The sequence below is a fragment of the Argentina silus genome (assembly GCF_951799395.1).
Source record: "Argentina silus genome assembly, chromosome: 3".
NCBI classification, from domain to species: Eukaryota; Metazoa; Chordata; class Actinopteri; order Argentiniformes; family Argentinidae; genus Argentina; species Argentina silus.
This window is the reverse complement of record NC_139657.1, coordinates 1,123,587-1,150,447: the sequence shown is the minus strand read 5'-3', so window position 1 is coordinate 1,150,447 and position 26,861 is coordinate 1,123,587. Positions and strand designations below refer to the sequence as shown.

The 26,861-nt window shown below is 47.5% G+C and overlaps 2 protein-coding genes across 2 annotated transcripts in view; both read left to right on the top strand.

Annotated features, from left to right (window-relative positions):
- The first annotated feature begins 1,909 nt into the window (after positions 1-1,909).
- Positions 1,910-18,900, top strand: gan (gigaxonin). The gene is made up of 12 exons (XM_083666739.1): positions 1,910-2,032; positions 2,281-2,481; positions 2,750-2,864; positions 3,509-3,859; positions 5,023-5,243; positions 6,859-6,980; positions 7,589-7,701; positions 9,307-9,456; positions 10,976-11,112; positions 12,248-12,382; positions 12,879-12,988; positions 14,945-18,900. The coding sequence occupies exons 2-12, from the start codon at positions 2,288-2,290 to the stop codon at positions 15,124-15,126; spliced, it is 1,830 nt and encodes a 609-aa protein (XP_083522865.1). The 5' UTR covers positions 1,910-2,032; positions 2,281-2,287; the 3' UTR covers positions 15,127-18,900.
- Positions 18,901-22,523: 3,623 nt separating this feature from the next.
- cmip (c-Maf inducing protein) overlaps positions 22,524-26,861 on the top strand; it is a 34,465-nt gene continuing 30,127 nt past the window's right edge. The window contains 1 exon segment of the mRNA XM_083666740.1: positions 22,524-23,445. Within this exon segment, the coding sequence (XP_083522866.1) occupies positions 23,116-23,445 (330 nt within the window). The 5' untranslated portion in view covers positions 22,524-23,115.

The window sequence follows — 26,861 nt, the reverse complement described above, 5'->3', positions numbered from 1 at the left end:
TGGTGCATCTGATTCTTGATTTCTCAATGTTTAGTTGTCCACCAAGATCAAACAGGGAGGGGACTGTGGATCGGTGAGGGGAGGGGACTGTGGATCGGTGAGGGGAGGGGACTGTGGATCGGTGAGGGGAGGGGACTGTGGATCGGTGAGGGGAGGGGACTGTGGATCGGTGAGGGGAGGGGACTGTGGATCGGTGAGGGGAGGGGACTGTGGATCGGTGAGGGGAGGGGACTGTGGATCGGTGAGGGGAGGGGACTGTGGATCGGTGAGGGGAGGGGACTGTGGATCGGGGAGGGGAGGGGACTGTGGATCGGTGAGAGGAGGGGACTGTGGGTCGGTGAGGGGAGGGGACTGTGGATCGGTGAGGGGAGGGGACTGTGGATCGGTGAGGGGAGGGGACTGTGGATCGGTGAGGGGAGGAGACTGTGGGTTGGTGAGGGGAGGGGACTGTGGATCGGGGAGGGGAGGGGACTGTGGATCGGTGAGAGGAGGGGACTGTGGGTCGGTGAGGGGAGGGGACTGTGGATCGGTGAGGGGAGGGGACTGTGGATCGGTGAGGGGAGGGGACTGTGGATCGGTCTCCGCTTATGTTTGTATGTCATGAGCGATATCTCAGACACACTCTTGTGAAGATTGTATGAGCAATAAATGGAAAATAGGCTAATGGTAGGTTAATTGTAAGTTAATGGTAGGCCATTCAGATTGTTTTATGGACAGTGATTTCTAAAGGGTGGTTGGTGTGTAGGGCTCATGTCAGTTGCCCTATAACCAGTATGTGTCTGAGGCTATTATTTGCATCTATTGAGTTTTTGTTTAATAAATCAATGCTTATTTGGTGTCAAACTCGAAATTATATAGGCTAGTTAATATTGAAGCACAGGCGGTACATTTGCTAGACCGGAGTTTAGCAGTAATTATTTTATTTATTTTTTATTCTTTTTTTGTAATTATTTTGTATGTTGTATTGCATGATTGTTGTCACTGCTTTAAACTTTTTTAACAAATATATTTTTCTACTCCATCGAATTGCCGATAGGCCTATCAAGTGGAGTTTAGATTGATTGTAGGCCTAGGTTAATGGCCTTGAAAAATCACGTTTTCATATTTGTCATAATCTCAAACCCTGATTGTAGGACTTGGTTGCTTCATTCAGAAAACCTTAGCCTGGGAAAAGTACGCTACAGGCCTACTTATGATCAATCAGATCTTTCATTGAACACTCTCATTAGGAGGCAGGTTAAACTTGGGCCAACCGACAATCAATTATGTTTGGTACAGTTAGTGGCCTATAAAGTCAAAACTCTGGCTCTTGAACAAAATACACAGATGTCTGGCGACATCCTATGGGGAAACTTAGAACATGCCTTTTTGACAGCCTTTTTGTCTCTTCTTTCAGTTGAATAATTAGCGTATGAATCGTGTGGAAAGACAAATGATGACAGTTCTTAACATTAAGACTAATCATAACAGCCTGTCACTATCAATAACCGTTTCTGCCAACGCACTGATCTTGTGTCCGTTTGGGGTCGTTGACTCCTCGGCTCTCCGCTGGAGGATCTGGAAGCGACAAAACCGATCTGGAGTCAGCCTGCAGTTGCTGTGCTTTAGTCGCAGGAAAATGACGCATAGATCCCAGCTGAGGTGGTGGGCGGGACAAGGGGCGGGTCCATACTGTAAAGGCTCCGCTCGATTCCCATATTCATGAATCCTTCCGCCCTTCCTTGAGGTGCAAACTGGAAAGGTAAAAGCATCGTTTCCACTATCCTGCCACAATTGTTTACTTACGAGACCATAGAAGGTATGAGTGAACTTGTTTTCGCCAATGCGTCTTTCTCAGATCTGTAATCTACTTTAAAAAAAGGAAGGACGCACTTCGGAACAATAATATTGGAACACGGCCCGGCTCAAAGTGCCCAAAGCGATCTAGACTTGCTTCACACCTACATTACGGAACGCACTGTCTCATGTAACTCGCAGGACAGTCATAAGTGGGAGAGAGTGACGCCCTAGTCTTTGTCTGGGACTATACTAGGTAAAGTAGCCGCACGAAAAGTCGTGACGTCGCGTTTTATTGATTCAGTGTGTGACCTGTGTGCAGTGACTTATGTTTAGCTAACATTCCTTCCTTCATATTGACTTCTGCTTGCTCAACGCTGGCTTGGCATGTAATTCAGCCATCAATGCTGCTTGAAAACAAGTGAGATCGCCAGCGAAATCAGGGCATTCCTGCTCCGCCTGTAAATGCTGTCCCTAATGACGACACGTGTTTCGGTCCCGTAGATCAACAATGCCCAGGACCGACGACCCAGAGGTAGGCGCCGCCGGCTCGGTGGTGTCCGACCCGCAACACTCCAACAAAATTCTTAAGGCCCTCCGCTCCTTCTGGCAAGAGCAATGTTTCCAGGACGCGCTGCTGGTGTTGGACGGAGAGAAGATTCCAGTGCAGAAAAACATTTTGGCAGCGGCTAGTCCTTACATCAGGTAATCAATGACATGTCAGCACATGACGTGCGAGGAAATCTATCTCCTGAAAGTGTAGAGCTGCAACTGCAGACATGGTTGATTTTGAGTCGGCCTGTTGTTGTTGTTGTTGTAGGCTGACATGGTTGTCGTCTGTGTCCCCAGCACCACCATATAAGGGTACTGTCTCAAGCAGTTAGTCAGTGCATACCTTCGCTAGCTGTAGCCTCCATGCTAACTCTCAACCTGTCATTCTTATTCTTGCATTCTCTGGCCTGACCACGTGTAGAACCAAGCTGAACTACAACCCCCCTAAGGAAGATGGATCTATGTACACTATCGAGATGCAGGGGATCTCTGTCCCCATCATGAAGCAGATCCTGGACTACATCTTCAGTGGGGAGGTGCGTATGGGTGACTAAGCTGTGGGTGTGGCCCTTCAGTACACACAAGGCTTAAGCCTAGTCCTAGACTAAAAAGCATCCTCAGTGGCAGTTTGCCATTGAAAGTGTGAATTAGTCCAGGACTAGGCTTAAGCCTTGTCTGTGAAACCGGCCTAATGTGTCTGTTCAGTCATTACGTGATAACAAAACAGCGGGAGGGTGGAGGAGGAGGGTGGAGCTTTATGGAGTTAAAACACCCTTATTTAATTGGATGGCTTATAAGCAAAGGCAGACTCAGCAGTCATGTTGTTTGATTACTGAACTACTTTTCCATCACTGATGCGGTTGATTACTTACCTGATGCTTACGGTGTGCTTTCAACGGCTTCTCTCTCTCCCTGCCCCCCCCCTCTCTCTCCCTGCCCCCCCCTCTCTCTCCCTGCCCCCCCCCCTCTCTCTCTCCCTCCCTCTCTCTCTCTCATTCCCTAATCTCTCTCTCCCTCCCTCTCTCTCTCTCATTCCCTTCTCTCTCTCCCTGCCCCTCCCCCTCTCTCTCCCTGCCCCCTCCCTCTCTCTCCCTGCCCCCCTCCCTCTCTCTCCCTGCCCCCCCCCCTCTCTCTTCATCCCCCTCCCTCTCTCTCTTCATCCCCCTCTCCACCCCTCCAGATCAGTCTGAGTGAGGAGACCATCCAGGACATGGTCCAGGCGGCCGACCTGCTCCTCCTGACGGACCTCAAGGCCCTGTGCTGCCAGTTCCTGGAGAGCTGCATCGTCGCGGAGAACTGCATCGGCATCCGGCTCTTCTCGCTCCACTACTGCCTGCACCACGTGCATCACGCCGCCACGGACTTCCTCCAGACGCACTTCCGCGACGTGGCCGTCACCGACGAGTTCCGGGAGCTCCCGCCCGACCGGCTGTGCGAGGTCCTGGCCATGGAGAAGCTGAACGTGGGCAACGAGAAGCACGTCCTGGAGGCCGTCCTGCGCTGGCTCAACCACGACCTGGAGGACCGCAGGGTGAGCAGGCCGCTTCCTTCTACTCCTGGAGGCGTTTTTTAAGATATTTTAATTTTTAGGGCATTCACCCTCTGCACTGAATGAGTTAATAAGTTAATGTTGACATCATGACGGAGCCAAGTTGACAAGGAGTCGCAGCGGCCTTCTTGCGTCCTTTGGGGGAGAACCCTGCTAGTTAGCCATCTTTATTTCTGCCTGTCAGTCAGGAACATCACCTCCACCGAGCCGAGATTATGCAAAGATTCTTGCACGTTTTTTCTCATCCAATAAACGAGGAAATAAGTTCTACCTGTTCTGCCAGTTCTATTAATCAAGCTGTCCGTCAAGACCTTGATAAGGTTGTGAAGCTTTTTGTGATGTGATTTTAACTGACAACCCTAACCTTAAAGGGATCTGGGATTCAAATAACAACAAAGCGGTCTCCCCGCCACTGTTTTTGGTAAACAGCTGAGGCACGGGGCTGGAGATATGAAACCACTCTCACATTCATAGGAGGAGCTATTAGACAATGGAGTAAACAAGGTTTAACTTGGGGTTGGGATGTGGCTCAGACAGTTGAACTCATGAGGCATTAGAACTTATATTCTTCAAGAATCAGTGGCTCTACAGATTATATATGTATACAGGACCAGTCAGTACCAGTCAGTACCAGCAAAGCTGTCATCAAAGCAAAAGGTGGCTACTTTGAATAATCTGAAATATAAAACATATTCTGGTTTGTTTAACACTTTTTTGTTTACGGCATAATTCCATATGTGTTCCTTCATAGTTTTGATGTCTTCAATATTAATCTACAATGTCGAAAATAATAAAAAATAAAGAAAAACCATTGAATGAGAAGGTGTGTCCAAACTTTTGACTGGTATTGTATATCATTTTAAAAATCCCAAAATGGCTGTACCAATCCCAGACGGCCTCTTTTAACCTTTACTTCAACCTTTCAGAAACCTGCAACAATGAACACACAGCTCACATGGTTGTTTAATGTTCTGACATTTAATGTGCCGTGTAGTGACATGCCCTCCCCTCCTCTTCCCTCCCCTCTCTCCTCTCTCCTCCTCCCTCCCTTCTCTTCCCTCCTCCCTCTGCCCTCTTCCCTCCTCCCCTCCTCCCTCTCTCCTCTCCCCTCCTTCTTCCATCCTCCCCCCCTCCCCCCTCCCCAGGTGCACATGAAAGAAGTGATGTCGTCGGTGTGGGTGCAGGGTCTGGACCAGAGCTATCTGAGAGAACAGTCTCTGGGTGAGCCTCTGATGAGGGAGCTGATCAGAGACTACTGTCAGGCGCCTCTAGGGGGCGCCGCACAGCAAGGAGAGGCGCTCCTGGCAGCCTTCAAACCCCGGGGCTACTCTGAGTGCATCGTCACCGTGGGAGGGGAGGAGAGAGGGTGAGTGTGTACACAAGGTGTAATACAAGGTGCTTAACAGTAAAACTGAAAATACATAAGTACAGAACATACAAGCATACATGCATAAATACATACATATATATATATAGAGAATAGAATAGAAGTACAAATAATAATGGATTAAGAGTAAATAATGGTAAATAAAAAGAAAACAATAATAGAAAATAAAAAATAGAAGTGCAAATGGATGAAGAGAAAGCTAAGCTAAAGAAGTGTGTCTTGAGGTTTCTTTTAAAAGTGTTAATGGCTTGTGACACCCTGAGCTCCTGAGGTAGGTTATTCCAGAGGCGAGGACCACAGACACTAAAAGCTGCCTCCCCGTATTTCTTTGTCCTCGCCCCGGGTACGAGAACTTTCACACTAACTGGCTTTTAAAGCGTATTTCACACAACAGTGTCAGCACACGTGACAAAAGAAGGATAAACATTAGTTTGGGAGTCATGTTGTTGATAGCAGATCCCTCACAGACATGATGGCAGATCCCTCACAGACATGATAGCAGATCTCTCACAGACACGATAGCAGATCCCTCACAGACATGATAGCAGATCTCTCACAGACATGATAGCAGATCTCTCACAGACATGATAGCAGATCTCTCACAGACATGATAGCAGATCTCTCACAGACATGATAGCAGATCTCTCACAGACATGATAGCAGATCTCTCACAGACATGATAGCAGATCCCTCACAGACATGATAGCAGATCTCTCACAGACATGATAGCAGATCCCTCACAGACATGATAGCAGATCTCTCACAGACATGATAGCAGATCTCTCACAGACATGAACGTGGGCAGAAGAACACATCCATTCTCATTTCCAGACATGCTTGCTATTAAACTGCTATGGCGTTGTACTGCTATTTTAATGGACATGTATTCAACACGCTCAGATGCCAGAGAGGATGAGTGTGTTGTATGAAGAGAGGATGAGTGTGTTGTATGAGGAGAGGATGAGTGTTGTATGAAGAGAGGGAGGTAGATGGTTAACAGAATGGATGACACACAGGGGGAGGTAGATGGTTAACAGAATGGATGACACACAGGGGGAGGTAGATGGTTAACAGAATGGATGACACACAGGGGGAGGTAGATGGTTAACAGAATGGATGACACACAGGGGGAGGTAGATGGTTAACAGAATGGATGACACACAGGGGGAGGTAGATGGTTAACAGAATGGATGACACACAGGGGGAGGTAGATGGTTAACAGGGAGAGTACACAGGGGGAGGTAGATGGTTAACAGGGAGAGTACACAGGGCACTGGAGGGAAGTTTAACAAGCTGAACGGTAATTGTGGTAAAAGACAGAGGATGAGGTGAGAGAGTGTGTGTGTGTGTGTGTTAGTGTGTGTTAGTGTGTGTAAGAATGCATGCGTGTGTGTCTGCGGGGGCGGGTGCGTGCGCGCGCGTTTATGCCTGCCTGTCAGTGTGTGTGTGTGTGTGTGTGTGCGTGCGTGTGTGTGTGTGTGTGTATCTGTGCGTGCGTGTGAGTGTGTGTGTGTATGTGTGTCAGAGACAATAACCGGCAAGACAGACACGACCACAGCTAACTTCCTGTCCTGTGGTTCCTGTTCCTGTTCAGAAGCAGGAAGCCGTCCGCCGTGACGCGCTGCATGTGCCCGCTGTACGACCCCAACCGCCAGCTGTGGATCGACCTGGAGCCAATGAGCATCGCTCGCACCGGCCACGGAGTGGTGGTCGCTGGTGGGTGTTGGATCCAGACCCAGCTGCACTAAAAGCAGGTTTACACGGGGGGGGGGGGGGGGGGGTTCAACGGGGGGGTTCAACAGGATCTCACACTAGATGTGTATGAATTCCTACAAACAGCAGAACACACAATTTGTTCCAACCCAGGGCGGATGAAAAGCCACGAATGTGACGTTCCTGGCGGTTAGGCAGGATCGGGGATTAACTTTGAGTGTTTTTTTTTTTTCAATATATGTTTTTAGGGCATTTCTGCTTTATTGGGATAGAGATAGTAGAGATTGACAGGAAGGATGGGAGAGAGAGAGAGAGAGGAGGGATGACATGCAGGATATGTCGATGGCCGGAATCGAATCAGGGACCTTGCGATGATATGGTATGCGCCTTAGTGTGCTACGCCACTGAACGCCCCAACTTTGAGTGTTTTAAGGTTAGGGGAAGTTGTCAGGGAATGGCATTAGCAAACAGACGCATCAAGCGACAAGAAATAGCCAAAGAAAAGGGGCGCTGTGCAAACCAGCGACGCTGAGGTGCTGAAGCCCCAGTCTTAGCCAATCAGCGATTGACCAATAACCATGATACTAACCCCCTGTCTTCTGTCCAATCAGAGGGCTATCTGTTTGTGATGGGCGGAATGGATGAGAACAAGTCGGTGCTGAGCAGCGGGGAGCGGTACCACGCCGAGGACAACACCTGGACCCCCATAGTCCCCATGAAACAGGTACGTCCTATAGGCCCCATGAAACAGGTATGGTCCTATAGGCCCCATGAAACAGGTACGTCCCATAGTCCCCATGAAACAGGTACGTCCCATAGTCCCCATGAAACAGGTACGTCCTATAGGCCCCATGAAACAGGTACGTCCTATAGGCCCCATGAAACAGGTATGGTCCTATAGGCCCCATGAAACAGGTACGTCCTATAGGCCCCATGAAACAGGTACGTCCTATAGGCCCCATGAAACAGGTACGTCCTATAGGCCCCATGAAACAGGTACGTCCTATAGGCCCCATGAAACAGGTACGTCCCATAGTCCCCATGAAACAGGTACGTCCTATAGGCCCCATGAAACAGGTACGTCCTATAGGCCCCATGAAACAGGTACGTCCTATAGGCCCCATGAAACAGGTACGTCCTATAGGCCCCATGAAACAGGTATGTCCCATAGTCCCCATGAAACAGGTACGTCCTATAGGCCCCATGAAACAGGTATGTCCCATAGTCCCCATGAAACAGGTACGTCCTATAGGCCCCATGAAACAGGTATGTCCCATAGTCCCCATGAAACAGGTACATCCTATAGGCCCCATGAAACAGGTATGTCCTATAGGCCCCATGAAACAGGTATGTCCATGTATACTGGGTTAGGGTTAGGGTTAGTCTAAGCTGTAAGAGAGATTAAGACCCAGAGGACAACAACACCGTGGGCCGGTTTCACCGACAAGGCTTAAGCCTAGTCCTGGACTAAAAAGCATCCTCAGTGGCAATTTACCATTGAAAGTGTGAGTCAGTCCAGGACTAGGCTTAAGCCTTGTCTGTGAAACCGGCCCCTAGAGTCCTATACTCCCTATGAAGCAAGTATCCCATATCATAATTGTATTTATAACCTGGGTCTGTAAGATGTCTATGGTATTATCCTACTCTACACTAGGTGGCTAAAACAGTTTTCATCCTTGCAATCCTTCCAACTTGTCGATAGCAACACATCTGTTGTCATCATCTCGAAGGGTTAATTTTTTCTGCATTAATTGCTGCACAGAGATCAAAGAAACGATCAAAGCAAGTGTCTCATTATGATGGTTCGTGCTCGAGTGTCATTATCATTTCAAGGGGGTCAAATATATCCATGCTTTCATGTAGACTTCATATGGGTAGCCATGTTGTGTTGTGCCCAGTTGAGCGATCAGCGTAGTTCTTTGTGGTGGCCACCGGGGGTCAGCATTGCACAATGCCGAGCAGATAATATAATACAATACAATGCAACTTTATTAGACTATTGAGACATTAGTCTCCACCTCCTACACAACACACAATAATGGAGAATGAATGTACTTTATTTAGTCAAGTATATGAAAGCTAAACTGCTAATCAAGCTAAGCATGGATGAGACATAGATAAACACAGAGTGCTCTGTTTAATGAAGTGTGTGTGTGTGTGTGTGTGTGTGTGTGTGTGTGTGTGTGTGTGTGTGTGTGTGTCTGTCTGTCTGTCTGTCTGTCTGTCTGTCTGTGTCCACGTCTGTCTGTCTGTCTGTCTGTCTGTCTGTCTGTCTGCCTGCCTGTCTGTGTGTGTCCACGTGTGTGTCCGTGTGTGTGTGTGTGTCCAGGCCAGGCAGAACTTTGGCGTGGCAGAGCTGGACGGTCTAGTCTACGTGTTGGGTGGAGAGGCGGAGGACGCGGAGCTGCTGACGGTGGAGGTGTTTGACCCTCACTTCAACACCTGGGTCACTCAGACCTCCATGACCATGGTCCGCAAGGTGAGACAGACAGACAGACAGACAGACAGACAGACAGCTCAGTTGGTAGAGCATGGGTCCAACAATGCTTAGGTTGTGGGTTCGATTCCCGCTGGGACCATATATACTGTGAAATGTATGCACTCACTGCAATATAAGTCGCTTTGGATAAGTGTCAGCTAAATGGCATATATTGTTATATTATATTAGACTGACTTATTATTATTATTATTATTATTATTATTATTGTTATTTGAACATGGACAATAAATAACAAAATATAAGAGAAAAGATGTTTCACCAGATTTAGCCAACAGATAATTTCCGTCTGCAGTCCCTGGACAGGTGAACATATGACAAGAAGAACATCATTTACCAACATACAAACATCAGACATTTCAAACATTATTATTATTATTATTATTTTTATATATACAGTACCAGTCAAAAGTTTGGACACACCTTCTCATTCAATGGTTTTTCTTTATTTTTATTATTTTCTACATTGTAGATTAATATTGAAGACATCAAAACTATGAAGGAACACATATGGAATTATGTAGTAAACAAAAAAAGTGTTAAACAAACCAGAATATGTTTTATATTTTAGATTCTAAGTAGCCACCTTTTGCTTTGATGACAGCTTTGCACACTCTTGGCAAGGTGTGTCCAAACCTTTGACTGGTACTGTACATGTAAAGGTCTGGGCATATAGAAACATTTCCACACAGAAGTCGGGACATGACATAATAATCATGGGACGCTATTGGACCTATGGGTTGTGACACAGTAAAAAACAAACAGCAAAAAAAAAAAAAACGGTTCATCAGTGGCTGCAAACATCTGTTCTTTTCACCACTTTGTGTGTAGAATAACAGACGCTGGGCACACTTCTGACGTTTTCTGGAAGCTGGTTCCAGCGGTGAGCAGCATTTACAGGAAATGCTGTCAGACAGGGACGCTTCCGTTCACAGAGTGTGTGACTGTCAGGGGAGGGGCTGGTGGAGGTAGAAATCGGAGGACAGACTCATCATATTGCAAGAAACGGAAGGAGGAATGGTATCATTTCCCATTCCATTCCATCGCATGCACTGCGATAATGGTACCATTTCTTATTCCATTCCATGCATTAGGAGCCCGTCCTCCGATTTCTACCGCCACCTGGACTCTATAGACAGGAGTTACTTGACTACTTAAGAGTTATGGGGCCAGTCCATGTTACCATTTCAGAAGCAGTTTTACAACAAAATCTTTTTGTTTTTTACAAAAACTTTCAAAACTTAACTAATTGTGTTTCTTGTGAATCAAACAATGGTGCTGAGTACCAAACCACCCCTCAATAAGTGAATTGTGTTGTTTGTGAATTGGTTACCTAACCAACAGTGGAGGCTGGTGGAGGTAGAAATCGGATGCCGGGCTTACTGTAATGGAGGGACATGTGTCGGATTCCATTCCATGCATTACAACAAGGCTGTCCTCCAGGTTTCTACCTCTACCAGCCTCCCCTGCTAACCGACCCGCCTCTCCACCTCCTCCTCAGATCGGCTGTTACGCTACAATGAACAAGAAGATCTACGCCATGGGTGGAGGCTCCTATGGAAAGCTCTACGACTCGGTGGAGTGCTTCGACCCGAAGAACCAACAATGGACCGCCCTCTCCCCTCTGAAAGAGAGAAGGTAGCCACCCCATCCAGAACCTCGCTGAGACCAGGCTTGTCCTAGTTCGGAAAGCCTGGTTAAATCCTTTGCAGAAAGTAACTGCTAAGGGGGGGAAACCCGTATGAAATGGGTGACGCCTTCGCGACACGTCAAACCAGTCAAATGCCTTGCTTGGGCGGAGGTCCAAAAAAACTGAATTCAGTTTTTGCTTCAGGATTTCTTTTCCATTTTCTTTGATGTTGCAAGCTAGCATAGGGTTAGGGTTAGCATAGGCAACAACTCTGTCTGAAATTGTCCTCCCTAGTCAGAAAAGAGGATACACAAAACAACAAGCACCCATTCTACGGGCATGTGGGGGAGGGTTCTTGAAATGTAACATCCAATGAAATTGCGAGCACATTCTCCCATCGCTCCGTCCAAAGTAGCTTGCGAGAACAAGGTGATTTAGAGGTTTTGCTAGGAGAGACTACCCTATCAACTACTGTATGAATTTGGACTCTGTTCTGACCAGCTATCAGACAGTTTACTTTAAAATAAAATAGTATATGAGTTTCATTGCCCACCTAAAATGACTTCATCAGTATATAACATAATCACCTCATTCATAATACGTTATATTTAATACAGTTAGTTAGCAACAATATACCTTCTGCACTAGGGGAGGCTGGTGGAGGTAGAAATCGGAGGATGGGCTCATTGCAATGCATGGAGTAGATTGAAGAATGTTTGATGCCATCCCTTATTCCATGCATTACAATGAGCCCGTCCTCCGATTTCTACCTCCAGCAGCCTCCCCTGTACTACACAGACAGTTCCTACCAGTAGACTAGCATCACTACCTGTGGTTGAGTTGCTGCTCTCTGGCGCCCCCCTGTGGCAGGCTCTGTCCCCCTTCAACAACTTAGTTTTATTTTCACTCTCAGTTCCCCTTCACACACCACTGAAGATCTTAGTCAGCGGAGTGTGTGAGTGTGTGTGTGAGTGTGTGCCTGCGTGCGTGTGCGTGTGTGTGTGTGTGTGTGTGTGTGTGTGTGTGTGTGTGGTGGAGAGGAGAGACGGGGTACAGATCAGAGCTATTTATTGTATTTATTTATTGTGTAGGTGTGTGTAGGTGTGTGTAGGTGTGTGATGGCATTCCCGTCCCGTGTCGCAGGTTCGGCTCAGTGGCGTGCGGCGTGGGTCAGGAGCTCTACGTGTTCGGAGGCGTGAGGTGTCGTGAAACGGACAACCCAGAATCGGGTCAGATGACCACCTGCAAGTCCGAGTTCTACCACGACGAGATGAAGCGGTCAGTGGTTTTGTTTGTTTGTGTATTCGTTTGTCTTTATTTAACCAGGATAGTCCACTTGCAGTAGCAACAATTCCCGAGAGTCCAGGGACAACTTTAAACAAACCTCTCTTCATTTGATGTCTGCTTTGAATATGGTATGCTTTGAATAGAGTATGCTTTGAATAGGGTATGCTTTGAATAGGGTATGCTTTGAATAGGGTATGCTTTGAATAGGGTATGCTTTGTACAGTATATGGCAGGTTTGCAGGCTGTGTGTCACTAGCCGTTCAGACATTAAAGCCATACATTTAGAGGGGTCCATGGGAGGCTGTTGGAGGTAGGAATCAGAGGACGGGCTCATTGTAATGAACGGAATAAGGAAGCGGTACCAAATCCTTATTCCGTTCCGTGCATTACCATGAGCCCGTCCTCCGATTTTTCTACCTGGGCCGGCCTCCCCTGCTGTGATCCTCAGTGAGCAGCCTCTCAGCCTCTCCTGTGCCCCTCCCTCCAGGTGGATGTACCTGGACGACCAGAGCCTGTGTGTTCAGACCAGCTCCTCCTTCGTCTACGGAGCTGTGGCCATCGGCGCCAGCATCTACGTGGTGGGAGACCTGGACACAGGTGAGACGCGCAGCCCGACCAGGGGAGGCTGGCGAGAGCCTGTGATTGGAGGGTTGCTGAAACCACATCTAACCGTTCCAGCTACTACATGACTGATAACATGAGAACAAGAAAACAAGAAAGGCCAGTAACGCCCCAAATTAGCTGCTTCTTAAACACTCATTAAGAAGACACTCATTAGTAGCTTCCAAGTGTTCCCCACACTGAAGCCTTACCGACATTCTTCAACTTGCAAGCACAGTCACATTCCATACCTGAGCCCTTGCCACTACAAGTTGGTAAGCTTTTGCCCATACAAGGTACTGTATGTGTGAACACATACAGGTATGTGTGTGTGTGTGTGTGTGTGCGAGTGAGTATAGGTGTGTGTGTGTGTGTGTGTGTGTGTGTGTGTGTGTGTGTGTGTGTGTGTGTGTGTGAGAGAGAGAGAGAGAGAGAGAGAGAGAGTATAGGTGTGTGTGTGTATAGGTGTGTGTGTGTGAGAGAGTATAGGTGTGTGTGCGCGCCCAGGTAGCTCTCCCTCCCCCGAGGCTACAAGCAGTGAGTAGCGTTCCCTGTTGTTCTCCTGGCAGTTGAGCTGTGCGGGTGATCAGATATCTACACCATGGTGACGTGGTCCCAGACAGGTTCACCTCCTCTCCAGGGGTTGTCAGATCTGATCACCTGCACTGCAGGGACTCCAATGAAGGGACCTGGGATCCACACTCTCAACACTGTTGTCAATGAGAGTAGCTGGAACAGCAAGCTCCTCACACACCTGAAACACATGCTTTGGATCAGTTCCCCGGGCCTAGATTACACCTAGTAGATTACACCTAGTAGATTACACCTAGTAGATTACACAGAGAAGATTACACAGAGAAGATTACACAGAGTCCTGGATTAAAGATCAGGTTCAGAAGAGAGTCTCTTGAAAGTGTCCAGGATTTAACTTGAGTCAGAGGACCAGAGAGCTTGTCGACATGCCTGCACACAGCATACACACCAGGGCTGTCAAACGATACACACAGCATACACACAGCATACACACAGCATACACACCAGGGCTGTCAAACGATACACACATTTATTCAGGTTAATCACAAATGAATTGCAATTTTCAGTTTGGTCAAATTTCAACCCTAATTTGGTTTTCGTTGAAAGAAAATCCACACAAACGGTGTTTTGTTGGAATTTGTTTTCTGAAATGATCGCGGTCCTCAGACTGGCTTACTGCCCTGAGGTTGACAACAATGTCTATACCTCTCCTCAGGTACAGTATGAGTTACAACCACAGGTCTGTGTGTGTCTCTGTGTCTCTGAGGTGTGTGTCTGTGTGTGTCTCTGTGTGTGTCTTTCTCTCTGTGTCTCTGAGGTGTGTGTCTGTGTGTGTCTTTCTCTCTGTGTCTCTGAGATGTGAGTCTGTGTGTGTGTCTGTCTCTCTCTGTGTCTCTGAGATGTGAGTCTGTGTGTGTCTTTCTCTCTGTGTCTCTGAGGTGTGAGTCTGTGTGTGTGTCTGTCTCTCTCTGTGTCTCTGAGATGTGAGTCTGTGTGTGTCTTTCTCTCTGTGTCTCTGAGATGTGAGTCTGTGTGTGTCTTTCTCTCTGTGTCTCTGAGATGTGAGTCTGTGTGTGTGTCTCTGTGTGTCTTTCTCTCTGTGTCTCTGAGATGTGAGTCTGTGTGTGTGTCTGTCTCTCTCTGTGTCTCTGAGGTGTGTGTGTGTCTGTGTGTGTGTGTCTGTCTCTCTCTGTGTCTCTGAGGTGTGTGTGGTAGAGTCGTCTCCCCCTTGGCAGTGAATGACTCTCCCCTCCCATCTCCCTCCCCTCTCCCTCCCCTCTCTTCTCCCCTCCCTCCCTCCCTCCCTCCCCTCTCTCCCCTCTCTCCCTCCCCTCTCTTCTCCTCTCCCTCCCCTCTCCCTCCCCTCTCTTCTCCCCTCCCTCCCTCCCTCCCTCCCCTCTCCCTCCCCTCTCCCCGCAGGTATGAGCTACGACTACGTGCGGGAGTTCCGTCGCAGCTCGGGAACGTGGCACCGCACCAAGCCCATGTTGACCTCTGACCTCTGCAAGACGGCCTGCGCAGCTCTGCGCATTGCCAACTGCAGGCTGTTCCGTCTGCAGCTCAAACAGGGCCTGTTCCGCATCAGGGTTCCCTCCACCTAGACCCTGGAGAACCCTAGTTCTGTGTGTGTGTGCGTGTGTGAGTGCGTGTGTGAGTGCGTGCGTGTGTGCGTGCGTGCGTGCTCTGCTACTCTCCTACTCTCCTGAAGTGGTCCTCTAGGTTCTCATCCAGGATCAGTTCATCCTCTTCGTTTCCTCGCCTTCACCGTTGAGAGGGGAAAGGGAGAACTGACCTGAGAACAGTTGGCAACATCACCCATCTACACCCTTCTCACTCTCACTCTCACACTCCCTCGCTCCCTCCCTGCCTCCCTCTCTGGCTGTGGGGACAGTGGACACCAAGGGGACAGGATGAAGATGAGGGATGATGATGAAGATGATGATGATGATGAAGATGAGAGACCTTGCTCTCGGGGGGACCTTGGACGCTGACAGTATTTCTCTGCGTGTGGGGGTGGCTTGCTGAGAGGCCATCAGGGTACCTTAACGGCCCTGTCCAGAAACGACCTCTACCCTTTCTACCGCCCCAGGCAGGCCTGTAGATCTGGATGGATTGGATAGGTCAAAGCAAGATGGCGGTAATTCCACCCAGCCTATCAGAGGGCTGAGTGGGGCTAGTGCAGTACTACAGTATCTCCCTTTACACCTATCCAGCCCTGTTAGATCTACGCTGGTGGAGGTCGGGATTGGAGGACGGGCTCATTGTAACGCATGGAATGGAATGAGGAATGGTAATCCATGCGTTATAATGAGCCCTTCCTCCGATTTCTGCCTCCGCTGATTTATACCTATCCAACTCTTCAGATCTATCGTGGTGTCGAGGGTGTAGGGGCTAGTGCCTAGTGTGTAGGGGCTAGTGCCTAGTGTGTAGGGGCTAGTGCCTGGTGTGTAGGGGCTAGGGTGTAGGATCTAGTGTCTAGGGTGTAGGATCTAGTGTCTAGGGTGTAGGGGCTAGTGCCTGGTGTGTAGGGGCTAGGGTGTAGGATCTAGTGTCTAGGGTGTAGGGGTTGTTTCTGGACCGGGCCGACGGCTGGGCTCCCATCCTGGGAGAGGGGTTTCTTTTTAGATTTTAGCCAAAGACATGGACCTATTTTATTACAATGTAACAAGGGGTTTGCTGTTGTTATTACTATTACTGACATTCCCCATTTATTTGATTGTTTACTTGAAGTTTACTTCTGCTTTGTGGGTCTTTGAGGGTGTGATGCTTTATGTTTTATGGGGGGGAAAACAAGACATACCATGGACATTTCAGAGGATGACTATCGTTTGAATTTTTAAGGAAAATCTTGACCCCTGGCTTAACACCGTGGGTTTCCTTTAACGAGACACTGAATGACGTTTAGGGAGAAGACTTATAATAGAACAAATGTAGCTAATAATAGCTTAGTTACAGTATGTTACCACAATGTGTCATTTACTAATATATTGGAACGGGAGGCTGTGAGCCGAGGCATATTGAAATGGTCTGTGACTGTGATAAGCAAGATGCATGTGAATCACATGACACTAAAGTGAACGTCTTTGGGATCATTTTTTATTTTATTTAACCTTTATTTGAACCGGGAGCCCCGTTGAGACCAAGGCCTCTTTTACAAGGGAGCCCTGCATACACCTAACTTACAACGGTTATAAAAATACCACATTCTAAAACACAATCAGGATAAACAACGACTTTTTTCAACAAAGAGGTCCTCCATCAAAATGCTATTGCCAGACCGGCACCAGAACAACCAACCGTAATGGACTCTGGAGATGGTTCTAGCAGTGAGGTGAACCACAACTAAAAGCGGATTTACCCGATTCGGCAGAGACCCGAGGAACCTCGAGATATAATAATAATAATAATAATAATAATAATAATAATAATATGCATGTTATGTTAATTATGAGTGTGAGTCCACTACACTGAAGCCTTCTCCTCTCGCCGGTCTCCCTTCAACCAAGCAGAGCTTCAACCAAGCAGAGCTCCAGGCACAGCTAGGCTGCTGGGTTTCTATTTCAGAAATAGAAAGGGGTTACTGGTATCACTCTTAAGTTGCCGGTATTTTGCCTGTGACCTCTGACCTGTCTTTCCAGTCAGTGCGGACGGTTTTGGCATCTGTAAACCCTGTTTGTTCTGAGTGAGCTACAGCTGCTGCTGTCCATCCATCCATCCATCCATCCCCCTAGGCCTACACACACACACACACACACCAGAACGTATAGACACACACACACACACAACAGGACGTATAGGCACACACACACACACACACACACACACACACACACACACACTACAGGACGTATAGGCACACACACACACACACACTACAGGACGTATAGGCACACACACACACACACACACTACAGGACCTATAGACACACACACACACACACACACTCTCTCTCCAGAAGCCATGGAGATGTCAGACACACACACACACACACACAACAATTCATAAAAATGTAGGGCAGGAAACACACACACACTTGTAATGCCTTCTGCTCAGTCATGACACTAACACAAAGCACCAAGACAGAACACCCATAATAGCTGCTGTCTACCACAGTAATGTAACCACATCTCTGCTAACACTGTCTACGTGCAGCGTTGAATATTGCTGCGCTCACACACACACTCACTCTTTCTCTCTCTCTTTCTCACACACACACTCACTCTTTCTCTCTCTCTTTCACACACACACACACACACACACACACACACACTCACTCTTTCTCTCTCTCTTTCTCACACACACACACTCACTCTTTCTCTCTCTCTTTCACACACACACACACACACACACACACACTCACTCTTTCTCTCTCTCTTTCTCACACACACACTCACTCTTTCTCTCTCTCTTTCTCACACACACACACACACTCACTCTTTCTCTCTCTCTTTCTCACACACACACTCACTCTTTCTCTCTCTCACACACACACACACTCACTCTTTCTCTCTCTCTTTCTCACACACACACTCACTCTTTCTCTCTCTCTTTCACACACACACACACACACACTCTTTCTCTCTCTCTTTCTCACACACACACTCACTCTTTCTCTCTCTCTTTCACACACACACACACACTCACTCTTTCTCTCTCTCTTTCACACACACACACACACTCTCTCTCTTTCTCTCACACACACACACACACATTCCATAGTGTCATTTCGTTTACAGTCCACACGGTCCAGTCTGCTGTAGGCCCCACAGCGCTGCCTGCATTCACACAACACCCTGACACTGTAGGCCCCACAGCGCTGCCTGCATTCACACAACACCCTGACACTGTAGGCCCCACAGCGCTGCCTGCATTCACACAACACCCTGACACTGTAGGCCCCACAGCGCTGCCTGCATTCACACAACACCCTGACACTGTAGGCCCCACAGCGCTGCCTGCATTCACACAACACCCTGACACTGTAGGCCCCACAGCGCTGCCTGCATTCACACAACACCCTGACACTGTAGGCCCCACAGCGCTGCCTGCATTCACACAACACCCTGACACTGTAGGCCCCACAGCGCTGCCTGCATTCACACAACACCCTGACACTGTAGGCCCCACAGCGCTGCCTGCATTCACACAACACCCTGACACTGTAGGCCCCACAGCGCTGCCTGCATTCACACAACACCCTGACACTGTGGCCGCTGGAACCTTCTGTGTGGCACTTTACTCTGTCGCTGTGGAAATGAGAATACTGCAATCGTACAGTAACTGAACACTGTATCACCATAAAAGTGGTTGTTATGTTAACCGAAGTCGGGGCTGATGTCTGGTGAGGGGTTGGAATTAAAGTTGTCTGTTTTTAGACGTGTGTTATTTGATTCTGTGCATAAGCAAAGCATGGTGTCAGGGGAATTTAATGGATGTAACCTTTCTCTCTCTGTCTCTCTCTCTCTCTCTCTCTCTCTCTCTGTCTCTCTCTCTCCCCTTCTGTCTACCTTAGTTATGTTATAAGGGTTAATCTCAGTGTGACTTCAGTGGCTTAATCCAAGTTGCTCTCGGGGGGGAGCTGGACTTTGTTTTAACATCACAACGTGTCTGAAGGCTTTTAAAGCAGCGCTTCACCAAAGAATCAACTATTTTTGTCTTTGTTGTTTATTTTATTGAGCGTTGAGTTTACAGAATGAAGCTCTTCTGAGTAAAGACAGTGTTCAGACAACGCTGTCCAGATACACTGATACTGTCACCTTGTGACTGTTTCTGTGGAACTGTTTCATGTGCTGTGTGTGTGTGTGTGTGTGTTTATACGTGTATGTGTGTGTGTGTCTGTACGTGTGTCTTTGTGTGTGTGTGTGTGTCTGTACGTGTGTGTTTGTGTCTGTATGTGTGTGTGTGTCTCAGGCAGGCAGGCAGGCAGGCGTGGGATTAACACAACAGGATTACTGAAGATAATCAGGATGGAGTTAATTCACTTAAACCGAGCTGCTGCTCTCATGACATTCACATCATTTAACAAGAGGCGCTGTGACTCGGGACACTGATGGCTGGGAGGCTGGGCTGGGGCTAGGCTGGGTCTAGGCTGGGGCTGGGGCTGGGCTGGGCTGGGCTGGGCTGGGGCTAGGCTGGGGCTGGGCTGGGGCTGGGCTGGGGCTGGGCTGGGGCTGGGTCTAGGCTGGGGCTGGGCTGGGCTGGGCTGGGGCTATAGGGGGCTGGGTTAATGTTGAACTGAGACCCAGGAGGCTGGGCTGAGCTGGGCTGGGCTGGGCTAGGCTGGGCTAGGCTGGGCTAGTCTGGGCTAGGCTGGGCTAGGCTGGGCTAGTCTTACTCCTGTTCTCACCTGTAAATACCTAAAGGGGGGTTTCACTTCGATATATTTACTGGTGAGAACACGAGTAATACACAGAAAGTACACGAACTCAGGATATGAGTAAAAGGTTTCATCATACAGTATTCAACAGACGTCAGCTTCCCAAACGAGCCAACCCTCAGGCCTCCTCCCGTCTACCTGCTCTGTGCTGAAGGGGAACTCATTCCTTTCATTTTCAGCTTAGAGCCTTGGCTTGTGACAGGGGTGTGTTGCAAATATTATAATATAAAATATTGCACAATTGGCAATAGTTTCTGCCTTGTCTGGCTTCATGTTGTGGTCGGATGTTAGGTAATAATGAGTGTGGGTGGAAGGGAAAAGGGCTTTGCGTTCCCTCTGGGAGCGGGGAAATGGCTGCCTGCAGCGGTCGCAGGAACATGTTGTTGACAATGTCGTTGTTTACCCACGAGACGCACGTGAGTGCCTAAGATACTGGATGACGCTGCTGAGTCTCACCTGTGCTACCTGTGGGCTCCCACCTGTACACAGCATGGGGCCCCTTCCACAGGAGGACACACACACACACACACACACACACACACCACACCTGTACAAATGTGGCTGAATTAAAAGTTGTATAATGATGATGATGATGATGATGAATAGGATTAACGTGAGCCGTCTCAGCATGTCCTACCCTGGAGGCTGTTCTCCTTCCCTGGAGGCTGTTCTCCTTCCCTGGGGGCTGTTCTCCTACCCTGGAGGCTGTTCTCCTTCCCTGGAGGCTGTTCTTCTTCCCTGGAGGCTGTTCTCCTACCCTGGAGGCTGTTCTCCTACCCTGGAGGCTGTTCTCCTTCCCTGGGGGCTGTTCTCCTACCCTGGAGGCTGTTCTCCTACCCTGGAGGGTTCCCAAGCCCTTCAAAATCACATTTTCTATGGAGACTCTCCATTAAAAACGTAGTTTTTTAGTTTAGGTGTAGTAGACTTCATCTGTGTCTGGTCCACCAACCCTGTATGCCCTGTCTGGTCCCTGACCCTGTATGCCCTGTCTGGTCCCTGTATGGTCCCTGTATGGTCCCTGACCCTGAAGCTACTCTGAACATGAGAAGAACTCCAACTACACCAAAGTTACCCCCTCGAGAGAAATATAGTTTGAATTATAGTTATATAGTTATATAGAGTTATATAGTTATAGAGAAAATATAGTTTGAATTATAGTTATATAGTTATATAGAGTTATAGAGTTATATAGTTATAGAGTTATATAGTTTGCCAAACTTAAGCTACAATGATAAAGTGGTCCACTACATCTAAACTACTTCATCCAACACATGACAGTCAGTTACTGGAAGCTGACCAGTCAGTTACTGGAAGCTGACCAGTCAGTTACTGGAAGCTGACCAGTCAGTTACTGTAAGCTGACCAGTCCGTGTGACAGAAAGCATTTGTCTGAAACGCTCTAAAATCACTGAGAGAGAAACAACTGGTGAGGTGGAGCACAGTGGGGGAGACAGCAAGAGAAGAAATAGTAGGAATGTTTCATGTTGTTTTGTGTTCTGTTTTGGAAAATATGTTGTGAGTTGTGACAGTGTCTCTCAACGACTACATGGCGAAACACCACCGGGATCTGAATTCAGCTTAACTACCACCAAGCTACTAACTAGCTTAACTACCACCAAGCTACTAACTAGCTTAACTACCACCAAGCTACTAACTAGCTTAACTACCACCAAGCTACTAACTAGCTGCAAAATGCACTTCAACTAATAGTTGAACGACATGTAGTGGAACTACCGACAGGAAGCTGTCAGATACAGGAAGGAACTGGAGGTTCGGAGAATGGTTTCATAGATTTAGATGAGGTCAGGACATACTGATGCAGAGTGGGGGGGAAGTTGTGTGTGTGTGTGTCCTCTGATTTCTACCTCCACCAACCTCCCCTGATGTACAGTATGTGTTATTACCTGATGTACAGTATGTGTTATTACCTGTATGACTACATCTTTGTAGGTGTCGTCACTTTATCTTGCAATAGGTCTCTAGTGATGTAAGCTCTTGGGGGGTGAAATATCTACTTGAATAACAGGGGAGGCTGGTGGAGGTAGAAATCGGAGGACGGGCTCATTGTAATGCATGGAATGGAATAAGAAACGGTATCAAACACGTGTACCATTCCCTATTCCGTTCCATTCATTACAATGAGCCCGTCCTCCGATTTCTACCCCCAGCGGCCTCCACTGAGAGACACGTAAAAATCACAAGGGTGGATGATTATAGCCTTCATTTCCTCATATCAAACGGAGCTATTATTGTCACAGTTACCAAGTGTTCTATCTGCTCCACTCAAGCAATCTGTGTCGATCCCAGCAACAGTTATTGAGTTGGCCCTGAATTGATTTTCGTGTCAGGCGCAGCGAGGTCTCTAAACACAAACGGAGGCAACACTTGCTGTAAAGCGCTAGACGAGAGAGAAGATTGACATGTTGAAGTCGTGCGCCCTCCCTACTCCATGTTTGTGTGGAGGGGAACCTGCAGTCCTATCGCGCAGGCAGACAGTCGAAGCCGAAAGACGCACAGCGCATCCGCTCGCCTCCCCATTGACGTCACGGCGGTGTCACATGAACGAGAAGGGACCAATCAGAGAGGCTCTATGCGGAGTGCTTTGGTCCTTTCACGAAGATAGGGGAAAAGACAGAAAAGAAACAAGGAACCGTGCCAATGAACCTATTCTAACACAGAACACACGGAGAAACACGTCGCCCGTGGGATTGTGGTGGGGTTTTTTGTATCCAAGCTACTTGATTATTTTTTTTATGTGTTCGATCTGTGGATTATTGTATTCGGACGGGGGAAGCGGGCGGACTGGATACAGCCATGGCCCGAACATATTGAATAGCTCGCTGGGGGAGCGATACGCGGACAGTAGAGACAATTCACTGGGCATTGTGCGGGGGATGAAGGATTATCTGCCCTGCCCATAACAATTCTTTTCATTTTCCCGTCATAATTTTATTTTAATTATTCCGTCCTGAAACCGCTCGTATGAAAGACCCTTAATGGCTTTTGGGTCAGTATCTTCGCCGTGTCGTTTTTTCTCCCGCAACACTCGTATAACAATTGAGCTCGTATCGCGGTAGCTCGCCTTCAATCCTCCATACAACCTTAGTGGCTTTTCTTTTATACGGGCCTTTTTTTGTTGAAAATCCTATTATCGGTTACATAGTTTTTTTTATTTTTTATTCCCAGCCTCCGTTTTGCGAGTTGTTGTTCAACATGGATTTTAACAGCAGCGGCGGGGGCAACGATCTCCACAATAACCAGTTCTATCCATCCGAGGAGAGCAAGCCTCTGCTGGGGGAGATGTCTGCTCCGATGCCTCCGGAGGGGAATAACAACAACAAGTTGGGCGCCGGGCCGTGCAAGAAAACCCTGCTCCACTGCAGCAGCGGGATGCGATATAAACTTCTGCAAGAAGGGGACATCCAGGTGTGTGTGGTGAAACACCCCCGGACCTTCCTCAGCAAAATCCTCACCTCGAAATTCTTACGGAGATGGGAGCCGCACCACCTCACCTTGACGGACAGCAGCCTAGCGTCTGCAACGGTGAGTAGCTACGTGTTGTTGTGCAACGGGTGTCTACGCGAAATATCTTTTCTGTGTACAGTATTTCTCCATCATGTAATGTTTTATATATATATATATAGTGGGCATTAACAGTTGTTCCCGTCTGTGTTCACCGATTACGAGCGACGATTGACGTAGTTTAGGGCATGCAACAACGGCACAATGTATCTTATTTCCTTTGTTGCTCTTTCGTGTCCCATTTTGCTCAGTTGATAAAAAGGTCGCAACATTGTCGCTTTTACTTCCCTCCCTGCGACGGTAGCTACACCTCCATGTCCTCTCCGACGACCGTCGAGGTCTCCAGTGTTCTGCCTGTATTCCTCCATCTGTCCAGGTTATCGAGGCCTTCCATATCTCAACCCTATACGACTTTATAGCCCGTGTGTGTTGCATAAAACATGCATGATATCACTGACATGTGAGTCGTGTGTCCAAGGTGGGAAATTGAGAAGAAAGGGTCGACTGTTTCACGGGTTGTCGTCGAAGACGTAGTCGTAGGACTAACGTGTTGGTTTCTCAAGCATGCAATTGTGTCACAGTCCGTGTATTCAACATTGTTTGGGGAATTAGTGACTGGAGATGGCATGCTACGCAAAGCTTATTGGAGGACATTTTCTATGCTAGGTAGATATGGAAGCTATTGAACTGGGCCTGCTGTTGAACTCGCAACAGTTTCCTATGCTTCCTCCTTCTTGGTTTACAGTTCCTATCAGCTTGAATAGTGAGTGTGTCCTGTAGAATTACACAGTCTGTGCTTCCAAAGGGTTATAAATAGAATGATCTATTCTAAACTTTGTATACATCTATCCAACTCATATCAAAGCAGTCCACAAAGCCTTATCTGGAAGAAGTATTGATAATTACATTAATAATAATATTATTATTATTATTAAAAAGGGGGACAATAACAACTATTAGTATTATTAGTATTAGTAGTAGTAGTAGTAGTAGTAGTAGTAGTATTGGCTTATAATTAGACTGTTAGCTCAATAGTTATGACATAGTAACAATGTTGTTATTACTGTGTGATCTCTTGAAAAATAGCTTCACACCTCAACACATTCTGGTGTAATGACAGCCCTATAGACACACGGAAATAGACACTAGATGTTGTTATCACATTTTTATGACCACTTTTTTTCTTTTTTTCTTTTTTTTGATCACATTAGAATCACTATTTGTGTGTTGCTGTTATCCATGTGTTGGTATGGCCTCTATTGCCAGTAGCTTTAGACCTTTGTTTTATCAACACACCTTTTCAAAGGCAATTGGACTTTCTACCACCAGTAATAACGTCGGCCGTGTGAACGAACCATCTATCTACTGTATACAGAAGCCTTGCTGAGTATGAGGGAAATGGTTGCAACTAGTTTAATAGGCTATAGCCTCGCCTCGACTCCTGCAGTGTAATAAACATGTATTATATTCTGGACTTCTATTGACACTACAGAAGGGCTCTGGTTGCATGGAGTAGCCAAGGTGAGCGCGGAGGCTTAGCATACATGGGATGGTACTCCATGCAACCAGAGCCCTTCTGTAGTGTCAATAGAAGTCAATAGCAGTCAATAGAATGTGACTTCTATTGACTTCTATTGATTGTGTATGGTTTGTCTCAGCCTAACCCTAACTCTAAAACACTGGTAATGGCGGCACTGATAACAGCCATGACTGGCGTGGTTGGTATTCCCATGTACAGTGTTGTTCCAGGATTTAGCCGACACGCCGTCATTTACATAGCTTCACGTCACTGTGGCCCAGTGCCCACAAGGTACCTGGAGGTCGGCCGCTTTGCAAAAAAATGTCTCCTCCCTGGTCGTCTGTATGGCCGTGTAAACACATGTACCTCCCATTGTATGCTAAGCCTCCGCTCACCTTGGCTACTCCATGCAACCAAAGCCCTTCTGCCGTGTCTAATGTGTCCCTTTATGCACCCAGGTTGGTCTCATATTGAGATAACATCTGAAACCAACTTGGTCAATATTTGTATCTTTGCTGTGCTATCTGATTTGCTGTCACAGTGGTAGGTTAGGATTGCAACAAGTGTCAACATCCCCTAGGTATGACTTCCCGTCTGTGTCCGGCTCCATGGTGGCCTCGCAGGCAGTGTGTTAGTGGCTGGTGGACAGTTACTGTCTAGATGTTGACTGGTAGGCAGGTGGAGTTAATGTCTCTACACCCGTATATCATAATGTCTCTCTGTCTCTCTTGTATTTACCAGATGCCTAATAGCTTGACTAGGCTCCGGCACCGTGCACTTTGTTTACACCCATATGCCATAATGTCTCTCATAAGGTCTCTGTCTGTCTGTCTCTCTGTCTGTCTGTCTCTCTGTCTCTCTGTCTCTTTGTCTCTTTGTCTCTGTCTGTCTATCTCTCTCTCTCTCTGCAGAGTTGGTTATTTTTCTTCCCGACATGAGACCCATTAGTAGTAGTAGGGGTTGCCATATCAGGGCTATGCCTAATTCACACATAAAACGAGACACTCTTTTCCCACTGCACCAACCTGCGCCCTCCATCACCCTAGCTTGACTCCTCCAGTAACAAGGCCTCAGATCGGTGTCCTAAGTAGTCTACCTCAGTAATAGGGTCTGTGATTGGTGTCCTAGCTAGTGTCCTCAGTAACATGGCCTCTGATAGGTCTCCCGGCGAGTCTCCCTCAGTAACAGGAGTCTCTGATGAGTGTCCTAGCCAGTCTCTTTCAGAAACAAGGCCTCTGATTGGCGTCTTAGCTGTTCTCCCTCAGCAACAAGACCTCTGATAGGTCTCATTCAGTAAACAGGGTCTGTGATAGGTGTCCTAGGTAGTCTCTCAGTGACAGAGTCTGTGATAGGTCCAACAGGTTCCCAGTCAGTGTCCAGCGAAGCATGACTAATAGAGGTGTAGTTGACTGTAGCTAAGGAGCCGGGAGGCCGGACGGATCACTCACTCTGACATCTGAAGGGTCTCTCTGTGTGGTCAGACTTGAGCTGTTGTCATGTTTATTTACTGTATATGTAACCTTGTTGAGACAAGGCTTTCCTAGTTCAGAAAGCCTGGTGAAATCCTTTTGCAGAAAGTAGCTACAATGGGGCAGGACCCCGTTTTAAATCATCTACGGGCATGTGGGGGAGGGTTCTTGGAATGTAACATCCAATGAAATTGCGAGCACATTCTCCCATCGCTCCGTCCAGGTTCAATCCAAGCCAGATCAGCTAATCAGAAATTCTCCAGACCTCCAAAGTAGCTTGCAAGAACAAGGTGATTTAGAGGTTTTGCTAGGAGAGACTACCCTATCAACTACTGTATGAATTTGGACTCCGTTTTGACCAGCTATCAGACAGTTTACTTTAAAATAAAATAGTATATGAGTTTCATTGTCCACCTAAAATGACTTCATCAGTATATAACATAATCACC